This window comes from Mastomys coucha, unplaced genomic scaffold (assembly GCF_008632895.1).
Source record: "Mastomys coucha isolate ucsf_1 unplaced genomic scaffold, UCSF_Mcou_1 pScaffold23, whole genome shotgun sequence".
NCBI lineage: Eukaryota > Metazoa > Chordata > Mammalia > Rodentia > Muridae > Mastomys > Mastomys coucha.
Window position 1 is genome coordinate 44,578,519 of NW_022196906.1, and position 17,890 is coordinate 44,596,408.

General features: G+C 37.6%; 2 protein-coding genes across 2 annotated transcripts in view; both read right to left on the reverse strand.

Moving 5' to 3' along the window:
• The window catches only part of Bco2 (beta-carotene oxygenase 2), a 26,947-nt gene extending 18,413 nt beyond the window's left edge, over positions 1–8,534 (reverse strand). The window contains exons 1-2 of the mRNA XM_031344498.1: positions 8,302–8,534; positions 3,794–3,994 (exon numbers count right to left, since the gene is read on the reverse strand). Coding sequence (XP_031200358.1) covers positions 3,794–3,957 — 164 coding nt within the window. The 5' untranslated portion in view covers positions 3,958–3,994; positions 8,302–8,534. The remainder of the gene's footprint in view (positions 1–3,793; positions 3,995–8,301) is intronic.
• A 1,681-nt stretch (positions 8,535–10,215) lies between these two features.
• Tex12 (testis expressed 12) lies at positions 10,216–15,513 on the reverse strand. Its single transcript, XM_031344499.1, has 5 exons — positions 15,419–15,513; positions 13,630–13,708; positions 11,628–11,739; positions 11,490–11,541; positions 10,216–10,776 (listed from the first exon to the last, which is right to left on the reverse strand). The coding sequence occupies exons 2-5, from the start codon at positions 13,690–13,692 to the stop codon at positions 10,632–10,634; spliced, it is 372 nt and encodes a 123-aa protein (XP_031200359.1). The 5' UTR covers positions 13,693–13,708; positions 15,419–15,513; the 3' UTR covers positions 10,216–10,631.
• Between the last annotated feature and the right edge of the window lie 2,377 nt (positions 15,514–17,890).

A 17,890-nucleotide genomic window follows, 5' to 3' on the forward strand; every position in this document is an offset into this window, starting at 1 on the left:
ATATGAGGAATTAGAAATTTATTGACTGTCATCCAGTGGTCTCTCTAATTTGGTAATTGGAGAAATAGATCCAATATTATACAATCCATATACACTTTCAGTTTGTTTGTGACAGTATCTTGCTGTATACAACATAATGGTCTTGAGATCTTGCTTCTCCTATCTCAGCCTCTCTATTAGTAGTATTGTTTATTTCATGTTTTTGTACTAATACTATGGTTCTCAGAACAGCTTACAAATTTTAAAAGTATTTATATACCCAAAAGAAATGTAGACAATTAAATTGGGAGGTGGCTTGTAAGAGAACAACAAAGAGTGAGACTGAATGATTTGCTTGACGTTTGTAAGTCTTGTATCAAGTTATCACAGTAAGAGCCAAGATTTTAAGCTCTACTAAATACAAAACAAACAAAAACACTTTATATGTTTATGTTCATTTAAGAAAATATTAGTAGTGATGTATTATTTTGAAATATACAGTTAATATGTTTGGAGTTATTTAAAATTCATATTGAGAAAAATGTGTGTATTTTCAGTATTGCCGTAGACAAGTATCTACATAAGACTGTTAAATTGATTGTTGTTTTATATCAAACAACTTTTATAATACTCATTTCTATTGTTATAATATTTTATAAATTTTAAAGAATATGACAAAAAAGATATTGTAGGTATTGAAGGGGGTCTCTGGGAGGAGTTGGGGTACAAAAGGAAAACAAGAATGTGATTTAATTCTATTTATTTAAAATATGTTTTTAAATGTTAACAAATTCAGATAAATTGAAATCATGTAACTTTTCTCATTATAATGCAATAAAACTTAAAACAAAACAAAATAAAAACAAAAACAAAACAAAAAAAACCCAAATAAATGAAAAGTTCACAAATGAAAAAAAAATTCATCAGTGCCAAACAACTGCTTTATATCTTGCTCCTTTGCATATATATTTATAAATATAACTATTCTGAGGTTTCCTTTCTTACATTATATTAAAATATATTTTAATATATCTTCATATATTAAAATGATGCTTTCTTCATAAAATCAATTGGGACATTTTCTTCCATTTCCAATGCCCAAAGATAATTTATAAAGCAATATCAGACTACCTCATATATGAATTTTTGAATTATCTTTGAAATAATCTGAGTTTTGTGCAATATATACATATATAATAGGTGTCTCTATTTCATCATCCAAAAAGTCAATCTGCTTAAACTTTCCATCTCTATCCATTCTAGTAATTCATATTCCCTAGGAAGTTATTCAAGGTTTTCAAATGTATTTACATTGGGACCTATAAAATCTCATACGTTTTTTTCAGTTTCAATGGATACTTCTCTGCTCTCTCTCATGTTTGTGTATCTATGCTTTCCCACTTTTTTTCCCCACTATGTTATCTACTGGTTTGTGCACTTTGATTTTCAACCTCTCCCTAGGCCTCCATCCTCCTCAGCACCCGCTGCAATCGGACCTCTAAAGTAACTCCTTAAAGGCCTCTTGCTTCAGTCTGCGGCAGCGCTTCTCCGCACTTCACGCATGTATACCATTCAGTGAATACCAGGCTCTGCAAGTTAAAATGTATGCAATTATGAAACACAGATTTTCAAAATAGTCTGAGAATGTCTCTTTCTCTTGGTCCTTGGCCTAGTTCCAACAAAGAGATGGAGAGGCAGGATGGGGTGTGACAGCTGGGCACAGCCTCTGGTGTAACTGACAAAGGTCGAATTGTACGTGGTGGAAGAAGGGAAGAAAGCAAGGAATTAACTCTTATGGTGTAGTTGTTCAGTTCTTTAATATGAAATGAGTTCTGTGGATGGTTTTAATGATGGTGGCACAACAGGCCAAATGGACTCAAAATGCCACTGAACTGTATCTTTCTCAGTAGTTATGACAGTAAGCTTATGGTAAACATATATTGCTCAATTTTTATAATTAATAAAATAAGCCCTGGAATATCATCAACTCAAAAAAAAAAAAACTTGTCTCCCTACTTTGTAGCAACCTAAGGTTATGATAGTGTGAGTTTTTAAGTGTGTGTGTGTGTGTGTGTGTGTGTGTGTGTGTGTGTGCCACAGAACATGTGTGGAGGTTAAAGAACATGCCAAAGAGTTGGTTCTCTTCTTTGCCATGTGGGCTACACTAAGCTCCCGGGCTTATTAGCAAACACCTTTACTCACTGAGCTGTCTTGCTGTTGTGATAGCATTCATCTTTAAAAAGTAGAACAGAAAAATCTACTGGTGATTGCAATTCTTTTCTTACTGGATTTGGCTTTGATTTTTTTTTTTTATTTTACATGTATTAGAGTGTTTGCTTTCATGTACATATGTGCACCACATGTTTGCCTGGGGAGGTCAAAAGAGAGTTTCATCCCCTGGAACTGGAGTTCTAGATAGTTGTAAGTTACCATGTGGGTGCTGGGACTTGAACTGGGGTCTTCTGCAATAGCTACAAGTGCTATAAACCGCTGAGCCATCTCTTCATGGCCCAATATGACTGCAGTTTTAAAAATAAGTCTACAGAAATAGTAGAGAAGACCAGCAAGGAGTAGCATAAAGTTGCTAGAGGTCATTGAGTTGGGTAGTACATGCCTGTCCCCACCACACCCCAATAACTTTACTATAGTTCACATTTTTTCATACAAAAATTGTCTAACATTTAAAAGCATCACAGAGCAGACTACCTCCTAGCCATCTCTTCCCATCACTTTGTATCCCTCTCTCTTAAACACACAAAGAAATGATATCCTGAAGACCTTCTAGGTTTTCACCCATTGTAGCTACATAGTACCATGGTACCGTGTAGGTACCATGTACCAATGTTTTCATCATTGTTAGCTAAGTACAGGCTATTGTTTAAGATACTGGGAACATTTGGATAAATCAGGAAGCTTTTCTGCCCTCGTGGAACTTACATCCTAGTGGAGGAACACAGCTAACATACATAAACAAGAAACAAGAAAAACAAACAAGACTGGAGAGATGGTTCAGCAGTTGATAGTTCTTGTTGCTCTTATAGAGGACATGGGTTCAGTTCTCTGTACCTACATGGTGGCTCACAATCACCCATAACTCCAGTTTCTGGGGACCCAGCACCTCTCTTATAATCTCTGCAGGCACAAGGCATATATCCATGATACGTATTCTTAAAATTGGGCAAGACACTCATAGAAATAAAATAAATGATAAATAGGCAATTTTTAAAAAAATAAACAAACCAAGAGGATGGGCACTGGCAATAAGGATTTTGCCAGTACCAAAACCCTTTATTTTACTGCATTTTGGCAATGAAGAGAACTGATGAGAAGCCACAGGAAAAGCCACAGGAAGTGAGATTTGAGTTGACGTCAAGACAAAAATCAGTCCTGAGAGATTAGGGAAGATAGTTAAGAAAGCATCCAAGATACTGAGCACAAGAAGGAGAAACTGAAAGAGGACCTTGTGACTGGAAGGGTCAGGATGGTAAAGTAAGAAGTAGAAGATGAAGTAAGGTTCTCTTCCTTCAGGGCCTCATGGCGAAATGTCTCAGTAGTCTCACAGAGATTTTTGTATGGTTTCCTTGGGGCCATAAACCCAAAGAGAACTTCAAATTCACAACTTGAACTGCGAGTGAGGGAGAAAAAAATGGTTTTAAAGAATACTTTTTCCCTCCTCTAGGCAATAATTTCCTTATCTGTATCCAAAGGGGAAGAGTGCCAGTAGTCATTTCAGAGATGAACAGGAGCGAATGCATGTACTACAGACTCAAACCACACCACGAAGCCCAAACTGTTTTCTAAAATCTAGGCTTACCTGTCCTTTCCAAACTCAAACTTCCCAGGTCCAACTCGAAGCAGATAGCCATTAAGCCATTCAGGAATGTGTCCTCGGACCCGAGCAGAGATGACACTCAGAGTCTCCTCCACCGTGGTCAGCAGCGGGGCAATGCACGGCAGATTCTGCTTTGATCCCAACATGGTTTTCTGGTAGTATTCCCCACGTACTCCTTCAAAACTGTCAAAGACAAGCAAAAAGCACACACACATACACACACACATAACCAAATAAACATGCATGTATGCACACAAACAAGTACACACATATACATACACACATGTGCACATGTGCATACACACACATGTATACATGCACACACACACACACACTGTTACAGGATCTCCGGATAACATGCTCATTCCCCCATAGATAATTCTGTGAACTAGAAGCTTGAGGGAAGTATAAATCTAAACCACATACTCTCCAAATTCCTCTCCCCTCTTTCTCATTCTGAAGGTACCAACGTGGATTCTCCATTCGGAACCATACCAATCCTTAGCTCCAAGAGTAAAACCCTATCCTATAATCAGGAGGTGAACACCATCCCTGTTACTTCCTACTTAAAAGACTTCACAAGAATGAATGCAGAGAGGTGTGGTCAAATATAACTTTAGTTAGAACATAGTGACTTGTAATTTGCCTACAATCCTTTACTTCCTAGAAGGTTTCAGTGGTACATGAGTCTAGACTAGAAAAATTAACAGATCAATTTATCCCAAGACATGAGATCTATGTTCTTTTAGCAATTTATTTTACAGCATATGATCCATTTCTTTGAAATATTAAAATTTGCAGCATGTGTGACCTTTTATTTCCCTAAATATAACAATTTCATCAGGCCCAGCTCTTCCTTGTTTTCCCAAATAACATTCATTTCACCCTGAATGCCCTCCCCAAGCCTCTCCCTAAGAAGATTACAGCTGAGGATGTAGACCAGAAGTAAAGGTCCTCTCCAACACCCACAAGGCCCTGTGATGGATTCCAACACTGAAACATAAAACCACATGAGAAGAATGTCTGGCAGTTGTGGTGGCACACAACTGTAATCCCAGTGCTCAGAAAAGAGGCACATAAGGGGGCCAGCCTGGGCTACTGAGTAATCTTCTGCCTCAGAAGGAGAGAGGAGAGCAGTGGGGAGTGGGAGATGCAGTCTGTAAGTTGCTCGCTATGCAACTCCAACACCCACATGAAGAACAACAGCAATAACAAAAGCACTGGGCACAGCACCAGGCCTTGTTATCCTAACAGTGAGTGAGACAGTGGAAGATTCCACAGTTCATTGGCCCGCCGGTCTAGCCCAGTTAGTGATTAGCTTCAGGGTCAGAGAGAAATCTTATCTCAAAAAATAAAGGTGAAAAACAAATTGCTATCAGCTTCTCACCTTTGCTTGCACGCACACACATACACACACACACACCAGAAAAAGTAAAGAAAACTCTACCTATTGTTCAAGGTCTAACTCAAATGTTACTACTTCCTTTAAAGAGCACAGCCAGAGCACAGCCAGAGCACATAGGCTCAAATCTTAAGTCACTTCCAAAGTAAGGTTTTCAACCTCTGTGCTTTTTCTATTTTTCTAAGACAGAAATAAAAATTCTTCCCATGCCTAAGGTTGTAAGTGACCATGCAAGTTTATGGAAAGCTTTAGAATACAATACATATCCCCAAAATGTTTAATATTATTTAACTTTAAATGATCAATACAATAATATGCACTACAGATGATTTCCTTTCTCTGAGTTATTTTAGTTTCTCAAGAAAGAGCTAGACACTGCTGAAAGACTGACAAATCTCCCAACCCAAGAAGAGGAACTCGCTGCCTGGGGGGTCAGATGAGTCATCCCACAGTCCTGTCCTGTCTTAGTCCTGTCTGAAGATTATTTGCAACAGAAGTACAACCCACTACTCTCTGGTACAGGAGTTGAAATCTGAATTCCTAGACTCCCAGACTCTACCCCATTCCTAATATATAGTCTCTGGGGTGAAACAAGCAGGGGCTAAAAGGCAGGAATAGAGGTAGTATTAGAGGTCTTAAGAAAACGCTTTGAAAAAAAGCAAAGAGAAATCTAGACTTTTCTTACTCTTCTCTTGTAAACAGTGGTGAATTTATCTTCTTCTTTTAGATTAAAACTCCCTGATAAAAAGATTAGCTACTTTACATAGAGTGAAACTGAACAGCCCAACTAGATACACATAAATTATAAATATTTTAGTTTTTTATAGCTTTGCACCATGTGTATGCCTGGTACCCTCAGTAGTCAAAAGTGGATGTTGGATTCCCGGGGACTTCCATTAAGGATGGTTGTAAGTCATCATGTGCATGCTGAGAATCAAACCTGAATCATTTAGAACAGCAGCCAGTGTTCTTAACCACTGAGCCATCTCTGCGGCATCTTCATGTTAGATTATATTTATCTATCTATATGCTCAATGCTCCATGTTATACTCCTCAAACTTTTTGTATGTAGTACTTGATATGGCTGACACCACCTCTTTACGCCTGTTTCCATTCTTGGTTTGGGAGATAAGCTATTCTAACATTTAATTGCTGTTTTAACTTCATTGCCCTTTAACTATGCTGCTTCCCGTCAGCTACCTTATTCATTAGCTGGTAACTTTAGGCAAACATCTTACCCCTGCCAAACTTCAAGTTTTATGGAAGATAAAATAAGGGTTAAGAGAGGTTAATGACTCCTACTCAGATCTCTCATCATAATGAAATGCAATCATACTTAGCAAATGTTAATCTCCCCTACTGACCCTTTCCCCTTTATCACTACATAAATGTCAAGGTATAACTTGGACCTTTATACTTTAATTTCAACATTCACCCTTAGTAATCTTGTCTTGACTCTTAAATTCTCCAGTTATGCCTTAGACCTGGCTCTTAACTCTTTATCCTCTCTTCTGAATCGGCTCTTCCACCAGCAAACATCTCCCTTCAGTCTCTCTGTGGGCATTGAATTCACCTTGCTCACTCTCCTTTCAATACAGTTCTTCTGACACCAGTGGCACAGGCCAGTAGGGGAAATTTGAAAAAAGATGACTTCCATGCCTTATGTATAAATTCCTCAGGCTCAAAATTCAGCATGGGTGACTCTATTTTCATCAGTCTCTCCCTGGAACTACACATTTCTTTCCTATCCTAAGCTCATCTTCCTCAGCCCTGCTGCCTCAACTTCTCCTTCCTATGTGTCACTTCCTACTGCCTAATTCAGGCCCTTGACTCTTAGCAACCTCTCAGTTGGAGGCAAAACTGGAAAGAGAAACTCAGTGAGGCGAGTTCCTGGAGTCATTCATCTTAAGGGTTAGAGACTTCAGACAGTTGCCTCCAGCTCTACATAGCTCATCAGGACTAGAGATTCTAATTATCTGGACGAGCAGGGAAGATACTTTTCAACCAGTGCAATAATATGAAAATTAAATCTCCTACACATAAATCAGGCTGCATCATCCCTTATTCCACAACTCACAAATCACTTGTAATTGTTGAAACTACTTGACCAGGTACTTGAAGACCTTGTATAGTCCCAGCCCACCCTAGCTGGTCACTCCAGCCCAGCTGGATTGCTCTCTAGTCTCATGACCATTCTATTCTCTTCACCTAGGATATTTCTCATCTCCCTCAGATGAAATATGCAATTTAACCTTCAAGTTCCAGTTTCTGGGTCACCTGCTTCTTCAGCACAGCATTCTCATTTCCTCGCTGCAATAGCTTTCCAGTGGCCCTTATCTTGCTGGCTTGTGCAAGAAAGGCCGATGTACTTTACAATCTCATAGCAGTATTCTTTGAATACAAAGTCTAGCTATACCTCCCCGCTCCTAGCACCTAACATGCTGTCTTCCATACACTAAGTACTTAGATAACTTTATAATTGACTGTGCATTTTGGTGCCACTTCTGGCAGTTCTATATTAGCCAATTACTGAAAATAAATTCTTTTTTTTTTTTTTTCCAAGACAGGGTTTCTCTGTATTGCTCTGGCTGTCCTGGAACTCACTCTGTAGACCAGGCTGGCCTCGAACTCAGAAATCCACCTCCCTCTGACTCCCAAGTGCTGGGATTCTTGAAGTAGTAACTATAATAGAAAGCTACAGAACAAAACCACAGGGTTTGAGACAGCTTTCTGGAATGCAAATAGGAGAACCAAACATTTGCATCTGAATACAAAGCAGTGGTTTTCAGTTGGGAAAAATCAGGAAAGAGAAAAACCCTTTGCGTCATCCAGGACCAATCAAATCTCTGGACTGAACCCTTCTCCAGTGAGCCACAATAGCTGACTGGCTGTTTCCACAGGATGAGTACACCAACCCTGTGGTTGGTAAATCAAGCCTGCTTTCACTTCTCCCCTGTGGCGTGCTGCCTGCATCACACAAAGAAGCTTCCAAAGCCAGCTATAATCTTCAGGACCCAGGCACTGCAGTCCAACTGCAGACTGGTAAGAAGTGGCCCAGGGAAGGAAGGGAGAGAGGGTAGTCCCCTACCTGAGAGATGGTACAGTGCCACAGAAAGAACCCCTGAGGAGTCAGAAAGGCTGCTGTAGAAACGCGGAAAGAGTTAAGGAAATATTATTTAACTCAGTTCAGGACCGGCCACAGGTCGTGAGATTTCCGAATCTCCAGCCAATGGTCTTATTAAGTAAATAATGAGCCTGGGTTGTCCCTGGCTCTGTGATCCAATGAGACTGAAGGGCAGGGAAGAGGAGGGGCGGGGCCTCAAAACATTGGTAAACTTAGTCTCAGTTCTATGGCAAGTATTCTAACCAACTCTAATCTTTGACATTAAAATCGAACCAATAACAGCCTGCCTCCTTAACCATCCCTTTTTGGAATTTGCCCCCACCTGCTGTTAAGTCCATGCAAGCAGATTCAGGGGTTCATTACACAACCTCTCTCCTCTGAATGATTCAGACAGAATGAAGTCTCAATTTAGACTGGCAGGCAAATAGCTCACCCTTTCCCCTTTTATCTTATCCCTTTTCTTTTACATTCACTAGTTTGTTTTTTTTTTGGGGGGGAGGCTATTTTTAGTTTGGGTTGGGTTGGGCTGGGTTTTCAAGAAAGGGTCTCTCTGTGTAGTCCTGGCTGTCCAGGAGCTCGCTCTGTAGACCAGGCTGGCCTCCAACTCAGAGATCCACCTGCCTCTGCCTTCTGAGTGCTGTAATTAAAGGTGACATTCGTTAGTTTTATGAAAAGCATTCTCTTACAATACATGAGAGGCCATTAATACATATCACAATACATAATTTTATTAGTTTAACAAGTATCTTTGAGAACCTAATAACAAACACTGCTAGGAAGCAAAAATAACAAAAAATGAGATTCAGCACCTCATTCCTATTTTGTTGTTGTTATTGTTTTTTCTTTTCTCTTTTAATTCCAACAATCTATGCAGAGCAGCTGGAACTCTGAGAGCTCAAGAACAGCCTGACCTACATAGTGAGTTCTAGGCCATCCAGAATTACATAGACCCTGCCTCAAACAAACAAGTAACTTGATAGAATGAAAATTTACAAGCATCCAGGTAAAAAGATACTGCCTAATTTGAAAATACAAATTCCTTGTGGTGCCCTATGCTTATATTAGAAAATATGCACAGAAAAGACCAAATTGTCTATATGATAAAAAGTGGAGATAGTTCTTTTGGATTCGACTAATGTTAGTTATATGTTATATAGATCATTTTGAATAAAATCATAGCTGTACTTTATTTGAATCAAAGAAGGAATTTTTCATCTGAGAAGAGATCCTCTAGACCAGCATTTCTCAAACCTTCGGGTCATGACTCCTTTGGGGTCGGACAACCCTTTTACTGGAGTCTCCTAAGACCATCAGAAAACACTGATATTTACATCATGATTCATAATAGTAGCAAAATTAGTTATGAATCAGAAATAAAAATAATTTTATGTTGGGAGTCACAACAACATGAGGAACTGTACTGAAGGGTTGTAGCATTTGGAAGGTTGAGAACCACTTTTCTAGACCAAATTCAACTTCATATTATCATAGGACTGAAGTAGCCTGCCAAAGCCATGTTTAAGCCATGATCTTCTGAGTCCCATATTACTAATTTCCATACCATCCATTCTACAGCTAAAGCTTCTAAATATAATTCATAAACTTTACAAATCAATATGGTTAATAGGTAAAAAGCCACTTGACAGCCAGACTTGGTAGTACATAACCTTAATATTGATACTAGGAAGGTTGAGGCAGGTACACCATGAATTCATCTGGGTTTTGTATAGCATAACACTTAAAAAATAAAGAAATAGCCAGGTTATAGTAACTTCCAGTTTTTATTTTTATCATAAGAAAATATTTTAAGCCAAATTTTTATTAATTAAATATAATGGTTAAAAGTAAAAATAATCAAATGGTAATATTAAATAGCAATAGCACACTGTTATGTTTTATTATATGTTAAGAAGCTAGACAAAATACTTTTAATGTTTTAATGTTCTTTTATAATAATGACCAAGAAAAACATTTTAAAACTATCTCAAAAATCATCTGCTATTTAAACAAATATTATTAGGCATAATCAAATTAAAAGAGTTCTCTTTCATAGTTTAAGAAGGGCTAAGCAATTTAGGAGTAAAGTATAAAGAAAAGAACATGTATATAATTTTTAATTTACATTTGTATATAATGTGCCAAATATTTGACCATCAAAAGAAATATTATATACTTCATATAAATATCTATCTTAAAACCCTTTTCAAATTTAGAAAAAGTTACAGTTTTAATACATATTTTCTCTAGCAAGAAGAACACAGCAGTAACGGGAACTTTCAACTGGCATAGGCACATTACTTATGCAGGGTGTTAGTAATCACTGTAAACCTCTGCTTCAGGAACTCTCTCTTTTGTACTAGAAAGTTTTCAATAATATTGGCTTCTTTGAAGAGTCCATCTATCTCATCGATGTAAGATGCATCTACTGCTGCTCTTTCACTAATAGGGAAAAAGTTGATATTAAAGCAAGTTATAAAGTCTAGACACATTATCAATGTATTCTTTATACTGTATCTGTTAGCTATTTCATTTTCATGGCTTTGTCCATGAGAGAGCTTCATTAATTTACTAGTATTCTTCAGGATAAGTTAGAGCAGTCTAGAAAATATTTTGGATTATTTAAAATACAGGAAGTGTATCTTATGTACTATAACTTTAATAACAAATTATATAAATTATTAAAATAAATTATTATTCAGGTATAGTGACTATCTAGCACCTTATAAAGCTCCTTGTAATGCTTTACATTCTCAGACCAATATTTAGATTCAGCCTTCAAATATATAATGATAAAATATAAATATGTGAAATACTTATTTTTACTCCAACCCCATTAATTTCACCAAATAATACCATTCCCAAAGAGATATCTGTATAAAATGCAGAAAACACTATCATCTAGAGACCAAGATATATCCACTCTGGTTATTAGCACTAGAAATGTGACAAATGAAGTTGGGACAAGCTGGGGACTATGTCCTTAAAATACTCAATGCATCTATTGTAAGGGATTGGAAAAGAATTGTAAAACTTCGAATTTCTAGGCACCAGATACATTTTTAAGCCATAGAATTAAATTTTTCACTACTAAGTTTTCAGGAGAAAAGGTTTTCTATCAAAAAAAAAAAAACTTTAAAAATATAATTACTTGCCTTAAAATCTTTGCATATGTAGACAACATCAGATTAATTTCCTTACTCATATCTGTTTAAAAAATGGAGTAGGTTGTAAAATCTACCTTCTGCATGATACAGTCAGTATACATAAAATAAGCACTGTTTATACATCACCACTCAAATCCTTCTCCAGAGCTTCCTCTTTATAAAAGAGTCCAGAACACTCAGGGAGAGATGACTCTGATTTTCCAAGAGAGGGTACCTGTGGACTATCAGACACCTGAGGCTAAGAAAAGAAAGAAAATAGATCAATGATAAGATCTTTAAGACACATATATTCTATTTAAAAAGCAAACTGAACATTTCTCAGAAGGGCTGGGGACATGGTTCTGTACAACAGCGTTTGTCTAGCACACTTATGGCTATAGGTTTAACCCTTAGTACTTCGGAATTAAAAATGAAACTCTACACTTGGAGTTGAGAGCTAGTTCAATGACAAAGCACTAGACTAGGTTCCAGCAGTGAAAAAAAAATACCAAGGGGAAAAAAAAACTAGCGATTGCATACCAGTCATTTAAATTTTTATCATCAAAGAAACCTTTAAACACAAAAAACACCTTGCTCAAAATACTAAATGTTGTTAACATTTTGATGACTATTAACTCAATGAAAAACAGCCTTGTGTCTTGAAATCTTGCTTCTTCTATTTCAGCCTCTCTATTAGTAGTATTGTTTATTTCATGTCTATACACTATACTATTGTTTTCAGAACAGCTTATATATTTCAAAAGTATTTATATACCCAAAAGAAACAAAGACAATTAACTAGGGAGGTGCCTTGTAAGAGAACAACAAAGAGTGAGACTTAATGCTTTGCTTGACATTTGTAACTCTTGTATCAAGTTTGAAGAAGAGGACTTTATAAGTTACTCTTTCTCTGAGATGAATGCTTTTCCAAATTATCACAGCTAATGAACCAAATTCTTACCCTCACCTAATGTCTGTGCCACCCTCCAAGCAGAACCATTGTTCATTGAAACAGTTGGTGAATGACTTTATGGATTAGACCATCTTAATACATACACCATTTCTTAAATGAATGTAACCCGTTCTCTGTGGGCTGAGAATAAAGTCACTCACTCAAGCCAAATAGCTCTGACCATAACAGGAAGCCTGTATCCAAAAATTGAGCCTACAATTCATTTCTTGGTACAGCAGAACTATCAACTCTCAGCTTAGCTACGAAGGAGGTAAAATCCTTTGGTGATGTGAGGAGGGTCATTGAAGTACAGCCTTATTACAATGAAATCCAATGTCTAAAAATTGTTCTTATTTTGGGCTTGTACCACAGTAAGAGCCAAGATTTTAAACTCTACTAAATACAAAACAAACAAAAAGACTTTATATATTTTTGTTCATTTAAGAAAATAGTAGTAGTGATGTATTATTTTGAAGTATACAGTTAATATGTTTGGAGTTTTTTAAAATTTATATTGAGAAAAATGTATTTTCACTATTGCTGTAGACAAGCGTCTACATAAGACTGTTAAATTGAGGGTACAAAAGGGAAACAAGAATGTGATTTAATTCTGTTTACTTAAAATGTTTTTAAATGTTAACAAATTCAGGTAAATTGAAACCATGTATAACTTTTCTCATCATAATGCAATAAAAGTTTAAAAAAAAAGAAAAAAGAAAAATAGCCTTGTATCTTGCACCAGTGGATATATTTTATAATAATGATAACTGTAATTTAAACAACAGCCAAATGGTAGCTCAATTTTGCAATATAGACTGGAAGACAGCTCAACAGTGAACAAAAGCACTTACCACTAAAACCTGAAGATCTGAGTATGATTCCCAGACCTGCCTATAAGAATTTTGCTCATCTTAGCAAAAAATTATGCATGTAAAGTCCCATGTACCAAAAAGATATGGACTCACTCTGGTTACATTTAAAGCCAAAAGCTACCAAGAAGAAATTCCCACGTAGACTTTTATAGGTCTGTCCTTAGTGAAAATGCTAAGTGGAGTCAACATAGTTCCTGCTAGGACAAATCCTACCTCTGAGACTATGAGAACACTAAATTCTGCTGTTCAATAGCACTTTCTTGAAGAAAAGAAACTTCAGAAATAGATAGAATAGAGTAAGAGGCTCCAGGGACATAAAACTTACCTCCAGTTCTCTTGACCTCTTGCAGTTTCTAGAGTCAGGTTTTACAAGGTGGTTTGCCATCATTCGCTGGAGACACAAACTATAACGTTTAGAGAAATTCCAAATTTAAGTATTATATCCACACCACAGTTCTCTTCTTTTGTGTCCTTTTCCCACTTCTGTTACTGATTTCTGCTCTCCTAGTGTGCCTCCTAAACTTGATTTCTCCTATCTCTAATTTATCCTAACTCTAAAAACTCTTCATTCAAAAACCCTCTGGGTCAGTAAACTTGAGTTTTATCACATGACATCCAAGGTCTGAAACCAACTTACTAATTGTACAATTTTCAGCTGCCAGTCTATATAAAACAAGCTCAGCTCACCTCATTGGCAAGTCTATCATGTTTCAGCACTTAGAACATTTAAGATTCTTCTATCTTTATACATTTTTATTAAAATTAGAGGCTAGAGCTCCCCTTTCTGTCCTTTCTTTCCAAAAGAAATAGGCAGAGATGGCTAACCACGTTTAAACAAATAAAACTGGGCTATCCCAGAAACAAGATCTCCTCATTCTTCTAGTCAGAGATTGTTTCTATTTTTCTACCTTTACCTTAACATGCCATCAAACTGCTTTGCCATAAATTCTGAAGCTACTGTCCTAGGAATCTGAACTATTAAGGTTCAGATTGAAAAGACATTGAAACTTAAAAGGATAGACTCTATATCTTACTTAGAGCTGAAGAACTATTTACATTCACATTATCTCCTTCTTTCTTTCCTTTCTTCTTTCTTTCTCTCTTTTGGGGATGGGGTTAGACAGGGTTTCTTCTTCATGTAGCCCTGGTTATCCTGAAACTCACTCTGTAGACCAGGCTAGCCTCAAACTCAGAGATTCTCTTGCCTCTGCCTCCTGAGTGCTGAGATTAAGGGCAGTCCGTACATACCCAGCTCTATTTCTTTTAAACACCATGCGTTAGATAAATGTAGAGAGTCTGAGTACTTATATATAGTATGCATATAATGGAAACAAAAGCAAAACACAGACTATAAAGATGCTTCTAAATCTACACAGTACTTCTGTGTGCCTACCATTATCTTCACAGTACTAAACTGAAGTTCAAAAAAAATAAAAAATTAGAAAAATTAAAAAATAAAAATGCATGCGTGAATGCACTGACGTTCCTAAAGAGTCAAAAATATTTCAGAGACAGCAACCCAAGGAAAACGCCTTCTCCTTTCAGTTTTCCCTTTTCTGCTTGTTTCCTATTTCAAACTAACAGAATGTACACACAAGCCCAATAAAACTTCTATAATTACGTAATTCTGTATTTGTGCAAGTGGTTTCTGTCATAATTTAAGACTCCTGCATAGTCTGAGTCTGGGTTAACAGGCTCGCCCTCACTCTGTGAAGACATCAGTGACGGCCATCAGAAGCATCGCCCTGTGCAACTGTTCACTGTTTATACTTTTTCTTCTGCGGGCAGTAATTGGTTCAGCTTCGGGTCTTCTGGGACTGAGATTCGCCACATAAACCACGCTACCCTGGAGCTCACTGGGTAGCCAAGGCTGGATTCTAACTCGCAGCAATCCTCCTGTCCCTGTCCCCCCCACCCCCACCCCGTGTGCTATACTGTCGCTCCAGCGTTCTGTTGCTCTCTCTTTGCTCTCTCTTCACAACGCTGTTGTCTCTTCACGCCCTTTCCCGCCTTTTTCCCTCGCCTCCCTCTCATCTGCGATCCCACGCCAGGCCCCAGACCGGGAGAGGCCGCTTCCATCCCCATTCACTGCTTTACGGGTCGCGTGCGCTCACCCTCTTGTCCCACTCGCAATCGGAGCTCCAGCCGCGACCTGCCTCCTCAGAGCCACAGCACGAGAGGGTGCGCTTCCCGCCCCTCTGCGCAGGCGCCGAGTGTGCGGCCCCCAGCAGGCAGCGCGCGAGCCACGTGACGGCCTCGCAGGCCCGATCAGCCTGCAGCCGCTCTTCCTTTTATTTCCCGCCTTTTTCTCCCAACTTGGAGTCTCCTAGAAACAGAAAGGTCCCTTCCCACACTGTGGAGAAGGAAGAGTAAACTTCAAAACTGGTCTCTAGGAAGGAGAGAGGCGTTGCCCGGGGAAGCGGGGCTTGGGCCGGGGCCAGGAATCTCCGCAGATGAGTATTAAATATTTCCCACCAGCTCCTCTGAGGAAGGGAGAGTGTGTGCTGCTGACGTAGGAGACTATGTCGGTTCCTCCAGCCCTCACTATCAGTGCCCCCTTTGTCGTTGGTGCTACCAAACTCTGAATCACACCCTTAAAGAAAATAGTTTATGGATTTAAAAAAAAAATAGTTAATTTGGCAGACCTAATTAGCCTTCAGAAAGTATTTAGTAACTCACATAGATCATACACTCATGACTTACCTTTAATGGGCACTGTCACACCCTGACTTTGACCTGCAGTTTCACAGACAAACTTCCTAAACTCTTTCCAGTTAGTTGACCTGGTGCAGAACCAAGTATATTGCCTCATAAAACAAAGGTCAATGACTCGCCTCCGTGAACTCAGAGTGCATAATTTTACATTTTAGAAGTCTTATTTAACACGTGGGGTTATGTTTTAGTTTTTTGTTTTTGTTTTTGTTTTGTTTTTTCCTTTTGTGTATTTAAAGTCTGTATTTTCAAGTCTGGGAAGTGAGCAGAGATAAAGAGCATTGACCTAACGAGAATGTTCCTTGCTCGTCATGGCAGATGTCAGGGTACTTGAAAATTCGTTATATGTGTTGAAATTTTTACTATCTGCAATATAATAATGGGGGAAAGTTACACATTTTTCATAAAGTTGATTATGTTCATTTTACAGGACTTTCTTGGCCTTGAGTTCATTCTCCAGTACCCATAAACCAGTGCACACATTTAATCCCAGCACGAAGAAGGTGAAGACAAGAGGATAATAAGTTTAAGATCATCATTTGCTACTTTTGAGGCTATCCTGGGATACATGAGATCATATCAAAAAAAATTTTTTAAATCCTTTAGAAAAGTCCATTAGAAGACTATGGCTTTTCCAGTTTGTTTTTTTTTTTTTTTTTTTTTTTTTTTTTTGGTATAAACATGAAATAAAAATGTAAGAATTTAACATTTTTTAGCTTTATATTTATATTTAACTTTATACTTAGCAAATATAAAGTTCTCCACTCTATATTTACTTGGTTTTGTTTTGGTTTCTTGTGTGTTTGTTTTGGAGGTAGTCATGCTTTTTAATCCATGCTAGACTGGAATTTATAATCTTCCTGCTTTAGTCTTAACTATTCTATATTATTATCATTAGCACTGTTATTTTTTAAAGTCCATTAAATCAAAAAGTCTGGGTGATGTTGTTTCATTATCTCCATTTTGTATTATATCTAAACAGATAATTATCTATTTGGTTCTTAAAATATTTCAAAGACCTAGTGCATAAATTTTTACCAGGCTAAAAGAAAACTTTTTTTTGTTTGTTTGTTTTAATGTTACCATCATTGTATGATAAATGAGTAGCGAGAAGGTATAGGGGGTTATGGTTAGCCAGTGCCTTAGAATCTTCCAAGGACTGTCAACAAGTCAACAGGAACATATAGCTTACTCTATATCCCAGAAAAAAAAAATGTATCAAAGTTCCATGACAGAAGTGTACAAACTGTTACTGTACCTCTCTAGAGCAGGAGGAAGCTCTCTGGCATCTGCTTCCGATCTGTTGTTGTATGCTGGAGATTGACCCCAGAGCTGTGTTCTTGCTCGCTGAGTGCTCTGCAGCTGGACTAACAAGGCTGATCATTCTGTGGGCCACTACTTCATTCAGTCTTATGGATCACTTGGAGAATGAAAACTTGCTATTTCAAACTCAGTCACATTGGTGTTTCTACCACATTCTTTAAAATGTTAGTTTTCCTTCTGGTAATCCATCTCACCAAGCCCTTCCAGCCATCTCACTACAAACTTCCTCTGTAATCATAGCTATGGGCATGACGTTTTCCTGACTTTAGAAAATGAAAACTGCACCCTGCTTAAAAAAAAAAAAAGACAAAACTTCAAAACTACCTTCTTACACAGCATTTTACTTCCTAACTTTAGAAGCTCTCGTACAACTTCTGTACTGGGAGAAAAAAAAAGACCCCCTTTGCTAATTCCATTGCTAACAAAGCAACAATTTAGCTGTGTTCAAGTTAAAAAAAAAAAAAAGTCCCTAAGAAATTCTGCTATTATTTCAAGGCTATATTTACATTCAGTTCTTTAGAAATAACACTTTAGAAGACTATATCAAAGAG

Coding starts and splice junctions, on each gene's coding strand:
- Tex12 (XM_031344499.1), bottom strand. CDS start 13,692: ATGATGGCAAACCACCTTGTAAAACCTGACTCTAGAAACTGCAAGAGG. Junction 11,542..11,627: donor TCTGGAGAAGGATTTGAGTG/GTGATGTATAAA, acceptor TTTTTTAAACAG/ATATGAGTAAGGAAATTAAT. Junction 10,777..11,489: donor ACATATGCAAAGATTTTAAG/GCAAGTAATTAT, acceptor TTTCCCTATTAG/TGAAAGAGCAGCAGTAGATG.